Genomic DNA, 25,420 nt, shown 5'->3' with positions numbered 1-25,420 from the left:
TTGTTATGTCTGGCTTGTAATTCTTGCATTTGGATGCTTTCTTCATCTGTTATATACTTTCCATATTATTTACACCTGCCCATCTCTAATACACTTTCCATATTATTTACACCTGTCCCTCTCCAGTTTACTTTCCTTATTATTTAGATCTGTCCCTCTCTTATACACTTTTCATATTATTTAGACCTGTCCCTCTCCAATATACTTTCCATATTTTTACATCTGTCCCTCTCTTATACACTTTCCATATTTTTTACATCTGTCCCTCTCTTATACACTTTCCATATTATTTAGACCTGTCCCTCTCCAATATACTTTCCATATTTTGTACACCTGTCCATCTCCAATATATTTTCCATATCTTTTACATCTGTCCCTCTCATACACTTTCCATATTATTTACACCTGCCCCTGTCCAATGTACTTTCCATATTTTTTTACATCTGTCCCTCTCTTATACACTTTCCATATTATTTACACCTGTCCCTCTCCAATATACTTTCCATATTGTTTACACCTGTCCCTCTCCAATAACTTTCCATATTATTTGCATCTGTCCCTCTCGAGTATACTTCCCTTATTATTTGCATCTGTCCATCTCCAGTATACTTTACATATTATTTTCATAGTGAAAAGATCAGAGATGTGTGGAATTTTTGTTTACACCTATTTAATACCACCGGTGGCCTAGTGGTTAGAGCGTCCGCCTCAGATGCGGGAGGTCATGAGTTTGATCCTTGGTTAAGTCATACCAAAGACTTACATAGATGGTACTAACAGCTGCCTTGCTTGGTGCTCAGCAATAAGAGGTGAGTGTTAGGACTGGTCGGCCTGGTGTCAGGATAATGTGACTGGGTGGGACATGATACTACATGTCTGCAGCATGATGCCCCAGTGCTAGACATCACTATAAACTGTCACACTGCAGACATCGTAGCGATATGACTGAAAAATTGTTAAAGCTACGTTAAAAATCCAAATCACACACAGCTATTTAATATCAGTTCTATGATTAAATTGATAGAGGGTTAAAAGTGGTTGTTCATTGTACAGAGGTGTTTGTAACAGCAAGATATTACATCCTTGTGCTGTTCATTTGGCATAGCTGTAGCTCAACCAAGTAATTTACTAATAGAGGTGTCCAGTATTAGTGGTATACTCAGTCTGGTGTACCGGTCTTTTTCTCCAGTGGTATGTACCATGGTACATTTTCACTGTGCAGATACTTCGGTAGTGTCAGTCAGTGAGGAATGTATGGTAATTACAGTATAATCTTATGAATTTACTGATATTAAAAGCATTCTGTTATTTCTCATGGCAAAATAATTGTAAAAATTTCATAGTTTATAAAAAGTTGTAACTGTCAGAAATTATTTATATCACAAATTGAATATATGAACCTTTAATCAAATGTCTGATGCATATCACATATGCCAGCATAACTGCTGAATGGGATGTTGTGAAAGCTAATCCAGTCAAATCCAACTTTTGAAAAAAGTTTGGATAAAATAATAGAAGAAGAAAAAAGTATCGTTTTTAGTTATTTACTATCGCATGTTAATGTGCTAAGTACATTTATTCCTTTATAGGACAGAGAGTCTTTATAGTATATTCAGGAGAGCAGTTGTTTTTTCTGTTTGACTTTTACGAAATTTCCTCACATCCACAAAATATTTTATTATTTGTTGAGTGTATTTTATGTTACTGGCACTCTCTGATAAATATCTTTCCCCAGATGTAGGCATCCCATGGAGTTTTTCTCCATGTTATATCATAGCATAACCATTAAGTTGGATGCATTTGAGTCATCACTTCCTATTTTTGTCAAAAAGCTCTCTAATGTTAGCACAATATCTTTTACAGGGTGTCAGCTGTAGTAAAAGCATAGCATCAACCCACTCTTTTACAGTGTTTAGATGACATGAAGAATTAACATACACATAGCAAATTCATCTGTATATGATAATGACTTTTACTGGGAGGAATTATGCAATTATTTTTCAAGCTGAGATATTTATTGTTCTGTTTTATGTGTTATTTTATTAAAAATCAGATCAAGATATTTTTGAGAACTGGAAATTTAAACCCAGGCCCCTGCTTCATAAAATGAAATTGTTGATCTGAAATATAATTGCTGTATGCATGTTACATATTTATTTTGTGTTCAGAAACACAATGCAATACTGATTTTTATGCAGTACCCAACTCTGCTTACTACATTGACCATTCATTTGTTACGAGTCTATGCTTTTAAAATAAATAACAGAAAAGGGTGAAAGAAGACAAGCTTTGTAAAATTTAACAAATAATTTAGTTCTCTAGAATACAAAGTGAAAATGAGAAGAAAAAAAACCTATTTTAATGATAATTAAATCCCAAAATAGTCCAAGAATTACAGACACAAATCCTAGTAATTTAGAGTCCTGAATAAGACTTCAAGACCCGAGGAAATCCAAAACTGAAGTCGATGGTGTGTCTGTTATAACTTAAAGTGTGTCAGATCTTTTGTTGAATCAGAGTAATATAATTCCAGGTTTAAATTCAGTATAAATTCCAGTGAATGTCTCTATCCAAGAATTTTTTCAGAGCACTTTTGTATTTCCAGAGAATCACTTGAATTAAATAATTTGAAGAAAATAAAATTCAGCCCAACTGGTCAAAACATAATACAACTTGAAAGTGCTAGATGTTAAAGCAGGAATGACCAAGTCCTCACAATTACAAGATTATATAGTTTTCTACTTTACCTCAGGTCACAATTAGCATTTTCTATTTAAAAAAATATCAAATGGAAAATAACCTAGAATGATCCTGATGTTTACAGAACAGTAACCTGGATTATGTATAATTCAATTAGGAAACTCCAAAACTTTGACCCAAATAAACAAAAATGACTTCTTGTATTAATAATGATCCTGACATCAAGCCCATACACAGAGAGAATAATTTAGCTATGTATTAGTTGTTTACATAAAATGAAATATGTATAAAAAAAATCAATCAGGTCAAGCAGAAATTAACTCGACTTTTGACAAGGTCAAGTCCAGCCTACAATGTTACATTACAATAGCATGTAATGAAATTTAAAAAATTTTTAAACTTACAAACAAATTAAATATACATCACACATTAAAATAATTATTAGAACCCATTTCACGAAAATTAGGTTAATTCACACACAAAGATCACCATTAGTATCTACAAATTGATGTTGTCCTTTATTTTTTGAGGTTTAATGCCACATCTTAGTGCAAGATAAGTTATATATAGTGCCCAGTATAACTGGTGGAAGAGGAACCTGGGAAAACACCTGTAAAAACCACCAACCAGCAGGAAGCTACTGGGAGGCTTTCTCACGTGCCCACATTGGTTGAGCCTGAGACTCAAACACACTTGGACAGAGGTGAGATTGCAGTGATTGGTAAAGGCGAGCACTTTAGACCACTTTGACACCCAGGGTCCCTATCTACAAATTGATATTGCTCAAATAAATGTTATAATGAAAGACAAACCACAAGGTAATCTTGATTGAGCTATATTTATTTTTAATCCTATAAATTCTTGCTATATATTAGAGACCTTTGTGAATGTCTAGGTAAAGTTATTATGCCTGAATGAATAAAGTTTGTTAGATAAAACCTCATTACTGTACTGAACTTATGCCCATCCTATTATCAAAGCATGTTTGGCTACCAATCTAGATGGGTCCAGTCCTACAATTATCTTGTCTGGACTGACAGTACTGTATGACATTTCTCTTTATGTCACTCCGTTTGTTCTCTAGTTGTTCCTGTACAGTAACTATACTTTTTCACCATCAACCATTACCAAACAGTGTGGTAGCTTTTGCTTGGAGTAAAAAATAATCATATAAATTTCATGGTTAAAATTGCAAAGGTCAAGGGCACTATGATACAACATAGAGAGAATAATGTTTATTTTATAGTAACATCCTTGACCAAACTTTGTGGTGTGCACTCGAGGTAATAAAAACAGATTTTAGGTTCTTAACGGTCAGATGTCACCACCATGGCAAGTCTTCACCAAAATCAATACCAAGATTTTTACTAGACCCAGATGTGAACCAACTAATTTCTAAAATCCATTACATAAAACATCACAACTAATTTCTAAAATCCATTACATAAAACATCACAACTAATTTCTAAAATCCATTACATAAAACTTCACAACTAATTTCTAAAATCCATTACATAAAACATCACAACTAATTTCTAAAATCCATTACATAAAACATCACAACTAATTTTATTCTTTGACCAAAGAAAATATAAAAAGATGGAGTTTTAAGTCGAAATGGCAACATTACCCTTGTCTATATTATATTAATGTAGACATTTCTTTGTTGCTTTGCAATTGTACACAGATGCACAGTGAACATTCTTCAGTTTTTATCTCCGTGATATAGCTTTGCAGAGCTGAGACTCAGCTGAGTCTAGTGGCAGCAGCCCAGACAACTAACAGACTCCGTAAACATAACCTCCTCACATGGATTTAGTGCTTCTGATGGATTTGCACAGAATATTTTTGGAAATAAAGCATCATCCATTTCTCATTATTCTTGTGTTATGTCAAGCTTAAACTGGTAAACAGCATTTTAGTCTTTTGAGGAAGACTGGATTTGAGAGGTTGCAGAGTTTAGTAGATAACATTAATGTGATCATTTAAAGTATTCATGGAACAATATTATTTACTGAAGAGTTTTCTTTTACCAAAGTGCAAGCCATCCACAAAGTTTGATATAGAACTTATGCTGTATGCATGAACCAGACTTCCTTGACCTACTGTGCTGACACTTGACCTCTGACCTTTCAACCCCATTTTGATAAGCTCTTACCTTACTGCATGTGCAAACCATCCATAATGTTTAGTCCAAGTCAGTGATGTAGATTATTGTAAGTGGCTTGTGACAATGAAAACATTTGGTGATGGTGTGAATCCGAGCAATAGATATTTCTGCCAGTATCAAACAACTACCTGCTTGATACGGACAGTTCATGGGCAAAAGGGACAAATATTCCTCATGTCTTTCATAAAAAGAGGAATGTCAAACAAGCTACTTAAAATCGGAAAATGTACTGTTGCATTTTTTATACCAGAGATGCATTAGCATTTGTTATCAAAACGAGTGTAATGGTTTCAACCTTTCATACTTTAAAATGGATCAGTGTAAGGATTGAGAGATACTATTTATTGCAAGACTCAGATAAATTAACAAAAACATTGAATCTGTCGATAAATTAAGCAAGAATAATTGATCAGAGATAAGATTCTTCATTGTAAGTAATTGCTTCACAATATATACCATAAGAAGACCCTAAGGAATATTTTAATTTATCTAACAATGTGTAAGAGTTACTTGCCTTCATATCTTTTAATTAAACAGAAGTGAAAAAAGTAACATTTACTGTTTATTCACTTCATTCATCCCGTTTTTATCTTAGTTTGGAAGTCTGGCGGTTTTGAAATTTTGCACCCGTTGATGCCCGTTTTGCTCGCAAAAGTCTGCACCAGTCCGTTGTTGTTGTTGTTGGGTTTAACGCCATGTTTGAGCACACAATAGGCATACATGGTGACCAGTATTAATGGTGGAGGAAGAACCCGGAAAGAACCATCGACCCACGAGAAGCTACTGTCAAGTTTTCTCACATACCCACATTGGCCGAATCCGAGACTCGAACCCACGCAGAGGTGAGATGGCAATGATCCGTAACGGAGAGCACTTTAGTTTGAATGTTTGTTATAAACACTGGAAATGCGAGTTTAAAAAAAAAAGGTAGATCAATGTTTAGGCAACCAAGTCCCACTTCTCCTCACAGGCGCTGTTTAGCGGTTCGCGTTAAACGTCTATACTCTCCACTTCAAGTAGACTTATTGGGGCACTTGTACAGGAGGTACGATTTATGCATTAAATGCACAACGTCTAAGCCCTTTTACGGGTTTTATTTCGGGACTCCGCTACCATCGCTCAGCGTCACCAGGCCCCTTGCCTCTAGTAAATGATCACTCACCCTGTGAGAAGTATAGCTTTTTGCCGTGCCTAATCGGACCTACCGTCAACCAAACCTGACGGAACTCTATATATTATAGCTAAATGTAATCTGGCTGTCAAAGGTGTGTGTGATAATTTGCATCTAGTATATTACACGTTAATTATTTCCCCCTTTTCTTGATTATTTCCCCTATAGAGTTGAAGTTAGGAAAAATAATGCATGCTATCTGTAAAATTTGTTGATTATATACGCTTACGCCGTCCCTTTCTGATACAATATGTCTGTAGACAGGAGTACTAAGGTATCACGTCTTAAAATATGCAACTGGCCAAAAATGGCGATAAAGACGCTTACCTTCAAGACATTATATACGTATGTTGGTTGTTTTTTGTGTGCTCTTTATCAACATGCATTTAATTATCAGTTTAAATCAGATGATTTCCCTGAAATGATCGATAAAACCACCAGGTTGATTCCATGGTATACAAGGGTAATTATTCTGATATCGTGGTAATACCGAATATTTATATATTGTATTTCCCTTTATTCGCTATTTATGTAACCCAAATGTTAAGCTCTCACAGCAATGTCGATTTGTTTTTAAATTAAAAACTTTCTTATGTTAAAGTCCACATGTAATAAGGTAGCCAATAGTGAACCAACTGAGTCAACATGGAATTCTCCGTATTGCATTTTCTTGTGTCTATTACTGACGGGGGGAACCATTTGTAATTTAAAAAAAAAAAAAAAAAAAAAAAACATGCTAAAAGCATGTTGCATTCAACGTGGCCTCCTGTGATGGTTATATTTTTATTTCTCTCGAAATCATTCATCAATCAAAATATTTTGCCAAATTGACACCAATTTGAAGACTGTCATAATATTTTTGTTATGGGGTTAGACGCAGTATAGATGTCGCCGTTGCAAGATAAAGTAATGGTAATGTTCCCTTGTGGCATGGTTGATTATTCATTGTTATTTTCAACTTATTTTACCACTGCATGGTCAAGATTTGGGGAAGAAATAACTTTTGACCTTCTGTCCAAAGGAAATTTTGTAAAAATAACCAATCCATAACCAATAAAATAATACATTGTGTTATTTGACCTGATTTAATTTCTTCCTGGCTGTATTATTGTAAGTGCTATGAAAATTTCCCAAGATGCCAGCCAATTATGCGGATCTTTTGTTTTTTGTGAAGTGACATATCCAGGCAGTGCTCAATTCTCAGTTTCATCATCTTTTTGGTCTTCGCAGTTTGGAAGATAAAATGATGTGAAGTTGTTAGAAATATTAACTGCATGAAGACTTACCATGCTGCTTGCAAGTAATGAAAAATATTGAAATTTAGATATAGGCCGTGTGTGGAGAGGAGAAATAAGTAACCGAGTTCAGCAACACTTCTGAAGATTATAAACATCGTTAAAAGAGTACATTAAGAAATGAAATAAAGAAAACAGACATCAAAATGAAAATGTGAAAACCTGGAAAATGAAAAACAGCGGTTACACAAAAATCATACAAGAAAATGGTTTGTATGTATCTTTATTCACCACAAACTGTGTTTCTGAGAAATGGTTATATATTGACCTGGTAAAGCTGACGACATCTTTGCGTTTTATCGTAAATTTAGTTGAATACAAATTTAGACATGTATCCACATCAAACACGTGAATTAATTGCATGTCACTCTCTACAGTTTGGGTCATCTTCCCATCAGTGTTAATGTTTATATCAATGCTTACATTAATGTCATTATCACAGAATGGAATCTGCAAATAATGTTTTCCAGAAACATTGCATTACACTTTGTTTGATACGTGAAATAGGCAAAACAACATTTGAATTATTTTTGAAACAATTTTTTATTTATTTATATTTATTTATTTAATTTATAACAAATCAACATTTGAATTAGTTTAATTTTTTTCAAAATTATTTTTATTTATTTATTTTATTTATATAGTGAATAACAGTATCCACAGGCGAATATGCAAACACATCAAACTCGTTTCAACAAAGAGTAACAGAGTGGAGAGAGGTAAGGGAACCAGACTATGCCACAATCGGCATAGTCGGTAAAAACAAAGCAGAGGATGCTCCCATCGAAATATTTGAGACTGGGTATCTAATCTAATTTACTTTCATTGGCAACAAATACAGAGAAAGATTAAACCAGTCTCTCTGTCTGACGTCATAATATCGTCTGTACTATTAGTACTATTAGTAGGTACTTTTTCCACCTATTCTCATCCGCCGAGATGGAAACTTTATTAACGTTCGATCTAAATTATGAGTTATGTGAATGAAAATCAAATAAATGTAGAAAACACCTCAGTCACTGCGATCGAACACCTGAGGCGCTTCAGAGACATCATACTTTGCAGGGGAGAAGGTAAGAATTTAAACTTTGCAGTAGTATCAATGTGAAATTGGTGGTATACCTCAGTACAGTACAAGGTAGTGAATGTAGTACATCTCGCATGTAATGTACGCGCTCAGAGTCGCTTTTTGCAGTAATTGGTGTAGTTTTGGAGAATCTGATTACATATATCTCTAAATGGAGTTTATTCAGTTTTTTTGGCTTCTTATGCATAAATATTACACTGAATATTATTATATAAATTGGAGTACCACGATCAGAGCACACATCCCTGCTGCTCTGTACCCTACACTGACTATCCATTCGATCCAGAATCAAACACAGAATTTGTTCTCTGTGCTACGTTTCACTGTCGGACTCTAGCCCAACATACCTATCCGACTTCACCCATGTGTACACACCAGCAAGATACATACGCTCCTCTTCTGAGAATCGTATACTCCTTATTCCCACTATGAAAACAAAGTCATATGCACAGCGTTCTTTTGCGTAACAGGGCCCAGCAACGTGGAATGAATTGCCCACTGAACTTGGACACAAAGACACAGTGATCACATTCAAGAGGGCTCTCAAAACTCATTTATTTCGATTGCAAGAACAAACTTAAAGACCTTATAATGTTTCCTACCTGAAATATTCTCAGCATGTTTTTTTATTTTATAATGTTTTTCTAATTTCATGGTGTTTGTTTTTGTAATAATATTATATGTAGCAGCAGAGGGGGCGAACAGACCGAAACTATTTTCACAATAAACCCCTCCAGGAAACTATTCCTCGATAGAGGGCTTATTTCGACGAAATAACCCTTCTATTCAGAATACAGGACAAAAAAAAATGTCCTTGAAAATGCTTTGTCGCCGCTGATATAACGCGAGTTACTTCAATAAATCCGACTCGTATCCGACATAATTTCCACGGTGAGGTATCATTGAAAAATCAGGTGTAGTTTGCGCCCTCCCTGCTGCTCTACGAAGACGAAGATTTCCAAGGAAAAACATTTTTATGTTAACCATACAGTGTATCAAGGCCGACGCGGTATCGTGTACGCGGGTCGTGTAAATTTATTGTCACAAATCCATGCTGGTTTCTTTGAGCGTGACTAAAGAAATTTTTAAACTTATTAATATCCATATCGCCGCTACACCAGGTTTGATGAATATTTCTCAGCGTGTGAACATCAACTCCATTAAACACCGCAAGAAGATTACAGTTATCCCTGATTACTTTTGGAATTTGTGTATAACGCTGAGTAACATAAATCACATCAGTGTTTTTATGACGACCTCGTGAAAATATTCTTGCAGGATTTTTTTGCTTGTCCAGCATCACATCATCATACACTACTAGGTTATTTATTTCCCCGTTAAGGTCTTCCACGGACGGAGCTTCTTCAATATCAGTTATAAATTCAACAACATCCTCGCCGTCTTCACTCAGCGCTTTTGCACTCTCATTAAAATCTTTTATAACATCATAACAACGTTGATCATCCACAGACGGAGCTATCAAGTATAGTTTGTCCCATTTCATCCACTTCATTATCATGTTCAGCAACAGCTGTGTTTTACCTGATCCTGACGGTCCTATGATGATCATTCTGATAGAATTTGGTAGCACGGAATTATGCTTGACTGGTTCTTTCCTTCGCGTCGCAGAAAAATCAGTGATCTCCATTTGTATATAAGGAATAATAATTATGGATCTATATTGTGTGAAGTGTAAGGCACAAACCCCTACGAATGATCTAACAACCATTACAACAAAAAATAACAGACAAGCACTTTCTGGTAAGTGTGCGCGATGTGGCACAAAAAAATTTAGATTTCAAAAAAAAAGTTTGACAAAGTCAGCGGAGGTGACATCGCAGCAACCCTCGGACGACTTCCAGGTACCCCTTGGGCTAAATATCCCGGAGAAAAACATCTCCCAGGATACAATTACTGCGGTCCAGGGACACGACTAGATATCAGACTTGATGAACAGTCTAAACCAAAACCCGGCGAGTATCCGATAAACGCTATCGACGCAGCGTGTCACATACATGATATTGCTTATCGAAGTAAAGATCTACAAGACAGGCATATCGCGGATGTGAAATTAATTCATGCACTAAGCGCCATAAAAAATAAATCATTTAGGGAGTCACTCGCTAATTGGTTAGTAAGATCAGCGATGAAATCTAAATTAGCATTAGGCGCTGGATAATTAATAACGATGCAGACAAGTCCAAGGACTTCCAACGCTAGTGTTTCCATGCAAGCGATTTATTATTCCCCGGCCGGATATTGGAGAGGTAACTCAGCAATTAATAAACTCGCCAACGCGGCATCAGTACCACGCGAGGCTGCCAAAAAATGGCTGTCAAAACAAGCAATATGGCAAATCTACCTACCACCACCTCGACAAATCAACTTTGCACATTTTGATGTTAGTACCCCCAATGAAGTTCATCAGGCTGACATACTATTCCTGCCTCATGATACTGTCCGTAGAAAAATATACAAATACGCGCTAACAGTAGTTGATGTTGCCAGTAGATACAAAGAAGCAGAACCGTTAGCGACTAAAACAGCGTCCGAAGTTGCCTCTGCGTTTAAACGAATTTATCAACGAGGACCTCTAAGCTGGCCTCGATTATTACAAGTTGATCCTGGCAAGGAATTTCAGGGCGCGGTGTCATCACTGACAAAGCAGCATAACGTTGTTATACGACGAGGACATACTGAAATTCATCGGGATCAGGCAATTGTTGAGCGATTTAATAGAACACTCGCTGAGAGATTATTCGGATACCAGTACGCGAGGGAATTCATTTACGATACGAGATCTCGTGAATGGGTTGCAAGACTGCCAAACGTGATAGCCGCACTGAATAATGAAATTACCAGAACAACAAACATGAGACCTGTAAATGCAATCACAAAAAAATATATACCCCCGATCACTAAAGTGATTCACGGACGTGTTTCAACGCAGCCAACGACGCTAGCGGGTAATGTCACCGTTAGGTATTTATACGAACCCGGCGAACTCGAAGGAGGAAAAAAAAGAGCAACCGATCCCACATGGAGTGTTACTACACATAAGATATCCAGCATAACCAGATCAACCGGCAGACCTCCCATCTACAGATTAGATTCGACTGCTCCTCAACGCGGATTTAAACGCGAGCAACTTCAGGTGATTCCCACGGATACACAATTACCACCTCGATCACTTAAATAACTGCAGCAGCACCTCTGCGTCGATTACACTCAAGACAGGTCAGCATTACATTTTCACGCGTATGACCGCGATTACTATCTATTCTATCTACGGTAAATTGCCTTGGATTATTTTTCGAATACTGCCACAGCAATAAACAATTACAACTCGCGCAGTGATTATTCTGCTGTTGTTGTAATTGTATAATAAATGTTTCGTCGAGATCAAACTCGTTGCCATTTTTTTTGTCGCTCTGTTTGTAACCGGCTAATTTCTTTCTTATTGTATCATCAGCGATTGAGCTGTCGTTGATAACATCATCTAATACAATTCTTCGTAACTGACCTATCCTTCTTACTCTTGACACGGCTAAATAAACTAAATTTGACCACTCGATGCGATCATCAACAATCCAAACTGTTGTATCTGAAATAGTTAGTCCCTGCGAACTGTGGATGGTCATAGCGTATCCTAGCGTCCACGGGGATTTGCTCATTTTTAGTGCCTGTTCAACAACATCAATATCAACTGTGACAATATCATTTAATACTAAATTCTGTTTTTCCGATCTCCCAGGTATATCAACGTCGGTATTCTGCAATCGCGTATCAGCTGGTCTATAACACAACGGCACTACCAGCATTGGAAATTTCTTCTGATGTAACTGAAATAACCGCTGCTGAAGTGTGTCCCTGACTATCTTTCTACTTGCCACAATTAAATCACCTGGTTTCCACGTTTCCCAAAAGTCGCTCAGCGAAGTCTCTGGAATTATTTCACGCATTATCTCACACTGGACTTTATTGGTTTGTAGCCTGATCAACGCCTTAAACTCTTTCAGCGTTTCATCGAGTGCTCTAACATCGTTAGTTATTTCCTCATAATAATCTACAAAAGTTTTCAGCCACGTGTGTGGAGATTCACCTGTAAATGGCGGTGGTTGACCATGATCGCCGCACATAACAACTGCGGTATTTTTCTTTAGCAACCAATCCAGAAACTGTTTTAATGTATCCAACGGCACAGTGTCTATCTCATCCCAGATTATTATTCCAGGGATATATTTCGTTCCCATTCGCGTAGGAGTCCATGTGCCGCCGCTGTATTTGAAAAAACTGTGATACGTACACGCGTTAACATCCCGTTGTCTCATCTCCCTGGCAAGTCTATGTGTGGGTGTTAGCACAATCATGTCAGAGTTTCTAAATAATTCTATCGCTCGAGTTGTCTTACCGGAACCACCAGCCCCGTTGAGATAAACTGTTCTATGTCTCACAACAGGATCGTGCACCGGCGGCAGCGAAGTTGTCGTAGAAATTGAAAATTTCCCAGATATTTCTGCGCCGCGATATTCATCCTCGATTTCAACATCAGCCGATTCACAATATCCATGCAACATTTCATTTTTTATTCTCCATGAACCCCACGATGGATCATTCGGTATAACCTTATTTAACGCCGCTAAGTGTTTTTTATCGATATAGAATGAATCCGTTGCAACTCTCACTGCGTCAACGGGAAACCTATTAATCATCGACAATAGGTTTATTGATACATAAGCTAGCATCGAAGATCTCAAATGTGTGTACTGAGATGATTCTCCGTCGGTGTAACTAACAACAGTTCCTAATTTTTCCCCGTTTGACAGAAACACATCTTCGCGGGTACAAAACGTATTATTCGTGGCGGCATCAGCGACAATAAGATCCAATTCGGCCTCGTCCATGATTAATCGACTATGATGTAGTTTATGATCATACGCTCCACCTTGAGTAAATTTTCCTATTATTCTTCGTCCTAGATCTTTTGCGGTGCTTTCATCAGTTCGGGGAGTTCTTTCGATGATAGTGTCGATAAACGATTCTGGATATTCTCGGAAATTTTCAATTTCTACGGTGACTTGCGGAGTTGGCAACCAAACTTCGGTTTGACGACAATAACATATAATCGCTTCACTGACCGTCAGCGACAGCAGTATTCGACTGTCAAGCATGTATCGCAATAACACTATTGGGGCCCATCGCTTCTCAACGAAATGTCTGCCAAACCAAGCATAACACACAGGATGTAAACCCGTAGCGAGTTTAAACGACGACACACAAGCAACCCCGGTCAGGTCAAAATCAGGCAATGGTCCGTTTATGGCAACTCTTGTCATCGAGCTTGTAATATGACCAAACCGTTTAAAATACTCACTACATTCTCCCCGCCCAAGAAAACTTCCTGGATAACACGCCGTCATATCCACGGATATCATATCGCGGTGATCATACTGGGTATTCCACAAACCACCGTGTCCGTATTCGATACAGCTCTGTTGAATATCCTCGAGAAAACTCTTCGGGGTTGGTCTCCATGAATTTCGTTCTCGGGCTATATGCGTGACAACACCCGGGACAGTAAAACACTGCGTCAGTAACGTATCAGTGTTCGTCGCATGATATTTTTCTGCGAGTTTTTTCATTTCGTGATGTAATGCCGCCGTTCTGTATACCTCCCCGTTGGGTTTCACAAACTGATCAAACTCACCCTCGAGGTCACTTCGGAATAACCACACCGACACTGGATCGGTTTTACTTATCTGATAAATAAAATCAAACATGGAAACTCTTTGAGTTTCACCACTAGTGGTTCCCATGCTAGCATTTTCCAATTCCGGATAATACTTTACAACACGATCTCGAGGAAATATCCTAACCGAGTCAGTCCAGGCGTGACTGTTATGATCGATAATAGTTATTGGTGCTCCACGGGAATCATATTTACTCTTGTACAATACCTCACCGGTCAACGATGAAACCGTTATAGGAAATTTTAGTAATCGTTCGAGCTCGGCAACATCATTTATTGACGCTCCTTCATCCACTACTTTTGCCGCCCACGCTGTTATTTTAGTCTGTCTTAGCGGTGTTAGGCCGTTTCCTCGCGCGGCATTTTTAAAATGTTCCATTACTCGCTCGGCTACACAATTCATCCTGGAAGTCAGAGACTTCTCTGGGGATTTTATCAATGACTCTGACATCTTCATCGGTTTGAGTTTATCAACGCGTGGTTTCTTCATCGGATAAATTCCATAAATGACTGCGGTCACAGGATACGCTCTGGCATAATACGGTGTATCAATCCCAACAAGTACTCCCGGGTTTGAGTCTTTGGTTACGACGACGGTTTTCCCCCGCCGGGCATCAAGAATAGGGTCTAGTTTGTCTCTGATAATCCACGTTGTTTCACCTGTTTCCGTGTCGTCGACGCCAACGATAAATTTTATCTGTATGAAATATCTTCTATCGTCGAGATACTCAATTATACTACGCGCGATTGTATCGTTCATGGTACCATCAATGATGGCATTTTCAGAAATGATTTTATACGAAGACCACACATGTGCGGCACCATCACGACGAAACTCTTCTTTGGCGTTCTTGATAACACCAATTACCGCTGCGAGTTCTCGTCGTCGTACATCACCGGTTAACCGGTCAAGATCGAATCGACCTCGGGGAAATTGGAGATTTCCAGGTTTTATTCTGGATAGTCTTTCAAAACTCATTATTATAATTAAGACAAGTATTTAAATAGACAAATATATTATATGCACCAATGCAAGTGGATTAAACTAAATTTATCAGCGCCGTGTAGCAAACGTTGCAGAGGCGAATACTGTGGACAACATGCTCAACAGGTCCGCGGTGGGAGTCTAGGACCGATACCGTGTATCAGATGCGGCATTGGAGTACGAGGAAAAACGCAATTATGTTCAGCGTGTGGGGGGAAACGCTATCGAGAACTAAAACGGTATTATGATAAAAAAAATCCAGACTCGAACACGTTCTCGGAGCGTGATTACATAAATAAGTTTTCAGACAAATTATGAATTAGACAAATGATTTGCTTATAGTATAATGAATCAAGAATTCGTCCCCGAACAAGAATTTGTTCCCGAACAAGAATTTGTTGCACATCCAACTATTCCAAATTATGAGGCAAACCGAGATGGCATAGTGAGAAACTACAGGCTGAGGAAACAAGTTGGTACAGTTGATAATTCTGGTTATTTAAGATTTACTGCCGCGCGCTCAAAGAGGTATTTATGTCATCGTTTCGTGTATGAATGTTTCTTTGGAGTGATCCCTAAGGGTTTTGTCATTGATCACATTAACGGTAACATACTTGATAACTCTATAAACAATCTTCGCGTGGTCACTCAGAGCAAGAACTGCCTACTGGGTAACACAGGGCGTTGTAAAACAGTTGCAAGAAGAGCTATTAAATCTATAAACGCAGGTGAAGAAATTGTATTCCAGTCAATATACTCCGCGAGTAAGCATTTCGGTATTTGTCCACCTGCTGTACAGCATGTCGCAGATGGGATCCACAAAACAGCATTTTCAAAGAAGCTCAAACAGAAGATTTCATTCTGTTATATAACTCTTATCGCTGACACAAACGACGATAACTCCTCCACGAGTGTGTAACGCTTTGCAGAGTTGTCGTCGTCAGAGGATTTGCTCCCCTGAGAAAGCCACCTTGATAAAATATTTTATCGAGTTCATAACATGTAATCATTTATTTACCGTAGAATATATATTTTTTTACAAACAATATCCTCGTTTTACTGAATATATCCGACTGTTTTGCTCTTCTGTGCTTGTTATATGACCGCGCTTAAGAAAACATACAATTAAAATATTTTAAACAAGTCCCGCCCACTGCTAGAGCGAATTTCCAACTCGCAAGTAACAGTTGGGTTATATACGAAATCGCTCCCTAAGACCTTTGGGTCGATCGAAAGTCAGCAGCGCAAGCAAAACCATAAATTAAATCCGCCAATGGCGGGTGTCTTTTGTGCACCATCCAATGGTCGATTCAATGGATGGTTTTGCTCTGCTGCTGACCGTAGAAAATGACCCACCTGCATGTTTGTGTCGTCATAGGATAAGGTCTTAGGATAAGTTAGGATAAGATTACATGTTCATTGTGCCTTTACTTGCTGTCATACTCGAATCAGAGGTAAAGGTTGTTCTGTGTTGTATCGTCCCTCCCGAGCTTCTAGACCGTTATTTGACGATCTAGAAGTTCCTCATGGGGTGAGTGACCCCCAAAAATAAACAGATAGATGGATGCATAAAGCTCTACGTCACCTGGGTGCCCACCAATAGAAACATTCAGAAAGAGTGTTGGCCAAAAATAAACGGTAACATGAGGTGCCTAAGGGAAAAATCACAACACGAAGGTCTAATATAAGACCAAGAAAAAAAAAATCCTAACAAAGGACTCATGAAAGAACCGTAGGCCGGTGAAGAGTACCCAGTAAGTGATAACCGCTCATCATCTATCTGTTTATTTTTGTTTTTGGTGATGCTAGCATGAGAAGTCCCTTGGACTTCCAGAGAAACTCTTCGAGTTTCCACGCTCATGCAAAGCATTTTTCATGCATTTAAAAATATAAAAATATATAATAATATGAATCACGAAAATATAAATACCATACTTGTTGAAATTAAAGAATTACAACAGCGAGGTTTTAATATTTTACTAGACACTGAAACAATTATGTCAGATTTTGAATCCTTGAATGAGCTATCACAATCGGGGAAGAACAATCTCCCCGCGTGTTATAGGTTCATTAAGGGTTTGCAAGATCGCATTTACAGATCACTTGCCGGGATAACTGAAAATCAGGTATCTGAATTTATTCCACTGTGCCGTGCAGTTGAGAAGATTCGTCTTGTATTGTCAAGCGAGTATGAGACTCGAAAATTAATTAGCACCAGAGTGAGACGGTTAAAAGGTTATATAAAGAATCTAGACACGGAAATGCCTTGCATTTCTGACGAAAATACTAGTATTTGTGACTACGAGGCCGACAAGGAAGTATAAACCGCCGCGTGTGACTCACAGCACAAAGTGAAAGTAGAACCTGAGAAACGCTAGCCCCCCCGCTTAAGTGTAAAGCACATTTCCACGGTAAAAAAAAAGTGTATTATTTTTTTTGCCCGAGCGTGGAAACTCTTCGAGTTTCTCTGGAAGTCCAAAGGACTTCTCAAGGGCGTTTTCAGATTTGAAAATGTTTTACATGAGAAGTCCTTAGACTTCCAGGATTTGCTTAAGCGTTTCAACATCAATACAACAATGAGAATAGTTCATAATCTGTTCTCGTTGACACCAAGCTGTGATCATATGATTTTGCTGTAGCTGTGTTAATTGTGACGACGTTAACAAGAAGTCTTCGTCACCATACACGTCAACGATTATTTTAACGGGGAAATACTGTTCCCCTAGGGAAACCCTAGGGGGCTGACTCTTTGAGTTTCCAGAAACGCTAGCGTTTCCAAATGCGGTTTTTATTGCCTCGTGAAGAATTTGCTTATCATGAATATGAACTCGTGCGTGAATGTATTCACACATTATATACAACTGTTTTTTTTTAAATGCGTGAGCGTGGAAACTCGAAGAGTTTCTCTGGAAGTCCAAGGGACTTCTCATGCTAGCATCGCCAGAGAAACGCTATGCGTGGAAACTCTTCCAGAAATGCTTTGCATTTCCAATTTGGAAACTCGAAGAGTTTCAGGACTTCACCAGTAAGTTCACGGAGACAGTCTCGCCACGCAGGTCCAACAACCCCCCCCCGTTGGTCGGTGAGTTTAAAATTTATCGTTGACAACCACGGATTATTACACCGCAGATAGACCACATTGATTGGTTCTTGCACAATCAGAAAACCAGGAGGGTCTCTTGGTGTAAACGTATACAGGATAAACCCCTGTTGGGCCGTCGTAGTATCTGATGCGCTGTAGCTACCGTCGATGACGTCACATACAAGATTGACCGCGATAACATCTGTGATATTTACGATCCCGGGTGAGATGTGTCTGCCATCGGATGCTGTACTGTTGTCGTGCTTGAGAATAACCGGCTGTGGTTTTGTTCGCGTGTACGTGGCAGAAATATCTTCGAAAGATTCCGCGACAAGATCAGAGACTGATTTTCTCAGCGTGTGCGCGTTATATCCAGGAAGTTTAAAATCTGGAATATCCTTCACCGGAATACCAAATCGGGTTGCAAACTCCGATCTTTTTTGGTTTCCATAATCGCCTTTGTGATCCAGTAGATTCTGAATTACTTTTTGATTCATAAATTCCATCGTGGATGCGAGTTTGTTTAGTTTTTCTATGGTGGTGATAATGTTCGTGCGTGGTTTTGTTATATCAGAGATATAATCTTGAAAATATACTCGCAACAGGTCTAGCTGTTGTTTATGTGCTTGTTTGATCGGATTAAAAAAATGAGCTTCTATATCTTCTGGCCGGAGAAGGTATTCCCCGCCCGTGAAAGCTGCCCCTATTATATCCAAGGGGAGTCTATCTGATGTTGAAAACCAGGCTTGGCCTGATCGTAATTGATCTGGAAATAATAAATGCTCGCCGTACACGAGGTCGTGTAGTTCTTCCTTCGTGGTCTCGAAATCCGATTTTTCAGGTTTTGGTGGACCCGGTCCGACCTCGGGTCGTTCTCGTGGCCATCCTAATACTGTTCGGATTGAGCTATTGTATATATCCACGGCGTATCCCGGTGTTGAGATTTCAATGACCGCAGACAGCGTTGGTTCGTGCGCGGTCACAGATATTTTGGCTTCCTTGCCGGTGATTCGTTTTATTTGGCGTTGTATCTCCGCGTTGATTTCTTCGATCTGATAACTCCCAGTGGGTAGCGTAATTGTATCCCATTCAAGTTCACGTTGTTGTGGGCCCGCGCTGGGTCTCCCGAACACAAACGAATTATTCGGCTGCTGACCGCCAAATGATGCCGACCTGATATTGGGCCAGCTGTGATACGCACTGAGCTTTGCTAATGCGATTTCACTCACACGAATTGGAGTTGGAAAATTAATGCTGAATTCTGGTGTCGTCGAGGACACTGAGATCATTGTGGTCCTTACCGGTGTTGTGTTTGTGACTATTTGCTGAAGCAGTTCCTGTGGCGTTGCCATCAGTGACATTATTTATTTGTTTAGTTTTCAAATAGTCATTGTACACATCTGACATTAGTTTGAATTCAGAATCTGATATCAACGCAGCATCGCTGGATTGCGCGTCTAACGATGATGATATCAGCGATGATAATTTCTGGTATGCGGTCGTGGCTGTATTTAATTTTGTCGTGTAATCGTGTAATTTTGTGTTAGCACACGAGGATATTTTTTTTGCTATGATGCCGAAAACTCCTGCTGTTGCTGTAGCAGCGGAAACAGAGATCGTGGCAGCGACTACTGCAGTCACTGGAGTGACCGCTGATAGTATTACTCCCGCGGATGCAACAACGGCGGATACTGAATAAACCATAACGTCTAACACTGTTATGCGTCTGCGGTATTTTTTTACTTTTTGACTGGTTACTTCGATGACAGTTTTTAACTCAGATTGCCACTCACGGACTTGATTATATCGATATTGTTGAGCATCTGGAAATCCTTCGGATTTCAACGTTGACATTTATTTAAAAATCGCTGCCGATTTTCAATTACGCGGTAACCAATTGAGGCGTTGCAGCGACGAATTCCAAACAAAACCAGTAAGATGTTGCTGTTAAAGTATCGTCGGCGGCTTCAAGCATAAATGTTTCCTCGGTTCCGCTGTTTAGTATTACAGTGCAAACCCCGGAATACTTATCGGTGGAATGTCTCCAAGGATATGTTGTGAAGATTTCAAATTTAGCGGCTGAAAACACAGACAACCTGTAAACACCGGTGGCTGTTGCTGTATATTTGATAGTGTTGTTATTTTGTCGTGACCATGTTGCGAATCCCGATGATACCGTGAATACGATGTTGGTGATATGCCCGGGAGTAACTCCAGTGGGAACTTTAATCAAACTGGTTTTGTTAACGATCTCAGGAATACCCGATACTATATTCTGCTGTGTTTGTTTGATCGTGTTAATGTTATTTTCTATTATCTGAACTTGATCTGAAAAACTTTTTTCCGTTCTGACTACACCTAACCGGGTATTAATCTTATTGATATCGTTGGCGTTATTAGTAAGATTTGGTATGATTTCAGAAAGTTTCGTGTCGACGACTGGAGGATCCCCAAAGAACTTATCCACGGCCTCATCAGTTTTTGAGAAGTTTCTTCGAAGTCTTGTAAACGCGCCCACGTGAACATCATACTCTGCACGCAGCGTATTTAGTTTACCGTTGACGATGTCCACGTATTGTTTGTTTGACGCATCCTGGTCGGATTCGGGATTTGCTAACGCGGTTATTTTGTTGCCGCTCATGTCAAGTCCGCCGGTCATTACGTCGCCGGATTTTGTTACTTTGTCGCTGACTAGGTCAACAACGAGTTTGTACTGCGCGTCGACATATTGTTTGTTTGCTGCATCGTCGTTCGAGGCTGGATCTCTGAGTACGGTTATTTTGTTTCCATTCATGCTGAGTTCGCCTGTCATCGTGTCACCGGCTTTTTTCACACATTTATCAACACCTTTATCAATACTGTCTTTGATGCTTGCGATTGATATGTTCGAGTCCTTGATCCGGCCGCCATCACTAAATGCGGCGAAGTTATCCTTGGTAGCTCCAAGAACTCTGCGAATTATGTCATTGAACTTAATGTTGCTCGTTCTTAGTTTTCCCTGCTTGTCCTGAAAAATAGCAACTTCATCTGGGTCAACTCCAGCTATATTCAAAAGATTATCGACTTCATCTCGGGTCGCATATTTTGAGAGATCAACATCCGTGCCAGGTTTGACTTTTCTTGTGAAAGGTCTTCCGTAAATATCCACCATTATTCTTATTGCTGTTTTTCAAATGCGAGCATGAAAATGCCTAGCATTGGAAACGCTAGCGTTTCTCGATGCGGTATATTCATACACTACTCGATGCGGAGGAGTTGCTGGATTTCTTGAGATTGCATCAAGAACATTTAAAACCTCGTTTCCACAAATGGGCGGATCAATTAATGTTTGTGTTGGTAGCGTCGACTGCCACACTGGAATATTAAAAAATCTGCTGTTGAGAGTGCGAGGCACTCCGCGGACATACCTGAGAAACTCAACTGGCGGTGCTAAACCGTACGAATCGAAATAGATAATTCCACGTGGATCGATCGCGTAAGCAACCCAGTGAGTTCCCGGACCATCTTTGTTGTCGAGATTGATAATGCCAGTTTCTGGATTATTCGGCCGCGTCGGTAATTGATCTCGCATAAATACTCCTCTAAAATGTTTTATACGCAATTTTTTAACAGCATCGAGTAAATCAAAATTGCTCAACGGCGTTAGAATTTTTTTGGATACCATGATGGTGGAGTTCCTGGTAGTCTTAGCCCTGATCCGCGAGTGGATCTCCCCTTTTTTTTCTTGTATCCCTTTCCCGTTGCCTTCTTTAGTGCCATTCCAGCTGCGGTTCCAACTGCACCTAACGCTGCAGCTTTTGCTACGGCTGGTGCTGCCGCGGCAATCAACGCCGGTATTGCTGCGAGAAGAGGAAATATTCCACCGGTTTTGGTCATGTCCTTGATAGCTGCAGCAGAGAAATCAAGTCGGACACCGGTTTTTGCTGTTAGTGCCTTATTAAAATGTTTAATCTGAGTATTAGTCAACGACAGCTTGTTTGGACCACCAACAAGTTGATCTCGTTTTAACGTTATTGATGTCCCGCACGTGCTTGCGTTCTTTGATTGCAATTTCTTCGTTTGACCGGAAGTCAAGGTGACATTAACATGACTGTATGACATTATATCCTAAGTTTGATTTTAATTGCGTTACATATTCTCGACTGGAGCGTCAATGACTCTCATTCGTCCGCCAACACCTTCAAGCAGCATTGCTTTATCGGAGAGTATGACAGCAATCGCTCTATAACCACCAGCAGGAGCACCTACACGAGCTCGGAAATGTAGGTCGACAACAGATTGTTTAACCAGATCAAGATGTTCCAGCGAAAAGTAATAAATCGGATATAAACTCATAAAGTCTCGCTGTGATATTTGCAGGCCAGTGTCTACATTAAGATCGCGCCCCATAAATGACATCAGACGATGATACGCGCGTGCGACACGATGATGTTCGAAATCTATTAATATATCCTCAGATGGCTCCTGATGCCCATTTATTCTCAACGAAACTTCAGAAACTCCAAGTGTATCAAATACCATTGGATTTCTTTCCTGGCTATCTGTTCTAGCACGGAGTTGAAATGCAATGAAAATATGTCGTGGTGCTGATACTCCTTGTTGCGATGATATATGCCATGTAAACAACCCGCCGTGATCACCTTGAATAACGTCTGTGGTTGTTGTTTTCCAGGATAGCAGTGATTTACCGCCCGTGTCCATAAAAGACAACAGTCGTTGTTCTTCTGTGATTGACGGAGACAACACTGGCATCCACAACCACAGTTTAGTTAGTATTATTTGACCAGCGGCAACAGCAGCATCTCGCCAGATAGCGTCATTATCATCAGGTTTTCGCACAAGTACAACTGTGTGTTTGGCACCGAATATGACCTTGTGGACATCTCTGCAGAATCCAAAGATGTGAGACAATGGAATCACACCTGAGAACTCTTCATCTCCACTTAACATCGATCTACGTGTTGCAAAACCCAAATTAAAATTTTCGTTCATCGATGCAACTTCGGTACCACCAGCATTCATTGTTACATTCCTGTTCTCGGGGCTGTCGGTTATATCCTTTGCAAACATCATTGATGGTCCGGCTGATCTGGTGTAATCATCCGAGTATCTCGCCAACCCGAGAATTGTTGTGGCAACATCGACGTTATCATGAATTGTTTCAATTTCTTTTCCATCTATCATATAAATAGCGGATTTAAATAACGCCATGATGCCGTTGTTAACAAATCCAACTCGGTCGCCGATTCCGTAGTTAGTGTTATCATTCTTTAAAAGCCTACCTTCAACTTCGATGAAGGCCTCAGCGGGCAAGAAGTATCTACTTGTATCCTGGACCTGTAGTTCAATTCTTCCCCGTTGGTTAGGATTACGTGCTTCATAAGAATAATATTGAAAATCACGTACAGAATCATCTTTAAGTACTGGTTTGGACATATCAAACGCGTCATTGGATTTTCGTGCAAACATTATTATTATTTGTGATGGTCTAATTAAAATGTTATCGTCACCGGAAACCACTACCAGCTATCAAATTAGCAGTTACACTATCTTGCAACGCTTTGGAGGTAATTCCCGCTGTTGCGATTTCAGCTAATTTCTGATTTACGGCCTTATTTACTACGCTACTAACATTTGCCGGCATAGCTTCAGTGGATGGTAGTTTTACTGGCGCGGGCCTCTTAATTGGGGTTTTTTTTTGTATCAGCTGTGCTAGTCGATCCTTGATTGATTGAAATGCTTTCCCGGCAAGACTACCAACAGTGCCAATGGCTTTATCCTTGACAACATCAGCGGCTTTCATCGCGAATTGTTTTACTAACGGTCCAGCTTTCGGAGCGATTCTTGTGACTAAATCCCTAACAACATCACCGACTCCATCTCCGTAAACAACCTCGTATACTGGTAATCGTGAGTTTACTACTCTGACACTTCTTGGTCTGCGAAAAGAATCGTGTAGTATCATTTTATTTAATTATTGTTTCTCTAACTAAATTTATTAGTCGCTGTGGTAACCATCCGCGAGTTCATCAATGAGTCCCCGGTAAACGCCGATATCCATGATGCCACGCTGAAATAGTCTCTGACAGATATCTGCGGCTTCATTTATAATTTCCGGAGAGTTGTTTCCGGCACGTCTTCCTCCGATGAGAACTTCTAGTCTGGACACATCGTTGACGACGCTATCAGGGCAGGGAATAAAACCGGATCCTAAACCGCTCCCGGATTTCTCTCCAGGGTCACTAAAAAATTCCTCTTCGGTATCCCCCTCCGAGGATGGCTGTGGTTGTTGTTGTTGTGGTTGTTGTTGTTGTTGTGGTTGTTGTTGTTGTTGTGGTTGTTGTTGTTGGCGTTGGCGTTGTTTATTTACTATCTCTTTCACTTCCGCATTAAATTTTATGTATCCGGGATCGGTTACATCAACGGGTAAATCCTGCATGCCAAAATATACCGCCTTTGCCCATTTCCAGAAGGTATTAATTTTTTCTTCATGTTTTTTTAGTAAAAAATCTTCTCTGTTATTAAAATTTTTTATAGTAAAAATGGGAAGATTCCCTCTTATTTTTTTAAAACCGGCTTTCGTAAACCACCCCCGAGGTGTTTCTTTCTCGGTCTGCTGCAACGGAGGAGGAAGCCGATATAATTCTTCTGTTTCTGTTGGCGTTGCGACGACTTCCAGTTCTTGTTCTGTTGGCGTTGCGACGACTTTCGGTTTAGCTGTTTTCCGAGTTGGTTTTTTATGTCGCTTTGTCTGTCGCATTTGGACATCAAATCGATCTGATCCTGACATATACTCTCGATAAAATACATCACTGGTATCTAACCGTTCGATACCCTGTTTTATTTTATAAATTCCATCGAGAAATTGTTGCTTAGATATCTTTTGATTAGGATCTTTTATAAATTTTTCTCGAGAGTGATATGCCCTAGCAGCGTCAGCACCAAAAGCAATTATTTCATCTCTATTTCCGACTGGACGATTTTTAATTTCATCCACAAACCCTTCAGTGAAATCCGTTTTATAATTAAATCCTTTGATCGGTTTCGGTTGAGCCTTCCTAAGTTCTTCTATCGCTTGAAGAAGACTTTGTTGCGGTTTATCAGGATCAGGTTTTCCTATGATAGCAGTTTTTATTGTTTCAGTAGCTTTGGTCACGGGTTTAAATAATTCCTCCGCGGAT

At 39.3% G+C, this 25,420-nt stretch overlaps 1 protein-coding gene across 1 annotated transcript in view; it reads left to right on the top strand.

The window, feature by feature from the left end:
* The first annotated feature begins 8,271 nt into the window (after nucleotides 1-8,271).
* LOC149780253 (uncharacterized) overlaps nucleotides 8,272-25,420 on the top strand; it is a 38,364-nt gene continuing 21,215 nt past the window's right edge. The window contains exon 1 of the mRNA XM_089936187.1: nucleotides 8,272-8,409. Coding sequence (XP_089792313.1) covers nucleotides 8,307-8,409 — 103 coding nt within the window. The 5' untranslated portion in view covers nucleotides 8,272-8,306. The remainder of the gene's footprint in view (nucleotides 8,410-25,420) is intronic.

Source organism: Sinohyriopsis cumingii, chromosome 16 (genome assembly GCF_028554795.1).
Source record: "Sinohyriopsis cumingii isolate HCF-2022 chromosome 16, ASM2855479v2, whole genome shotgun sequence".
In the NCBI taxonomy this organism is placed as follows: domain Eukaryota; kingdom Metazoa; phylum Mollusca; class Bivalvia; order Unionida; family Unionidae; genus Sinohyriopsis; species Sinohyriopsis cumingii.
The sequence above is the reverse complement of the archived record's forward strand: the minus strand, read 5'-3'. Positions and strand labels throughout refer to the sequence as shown.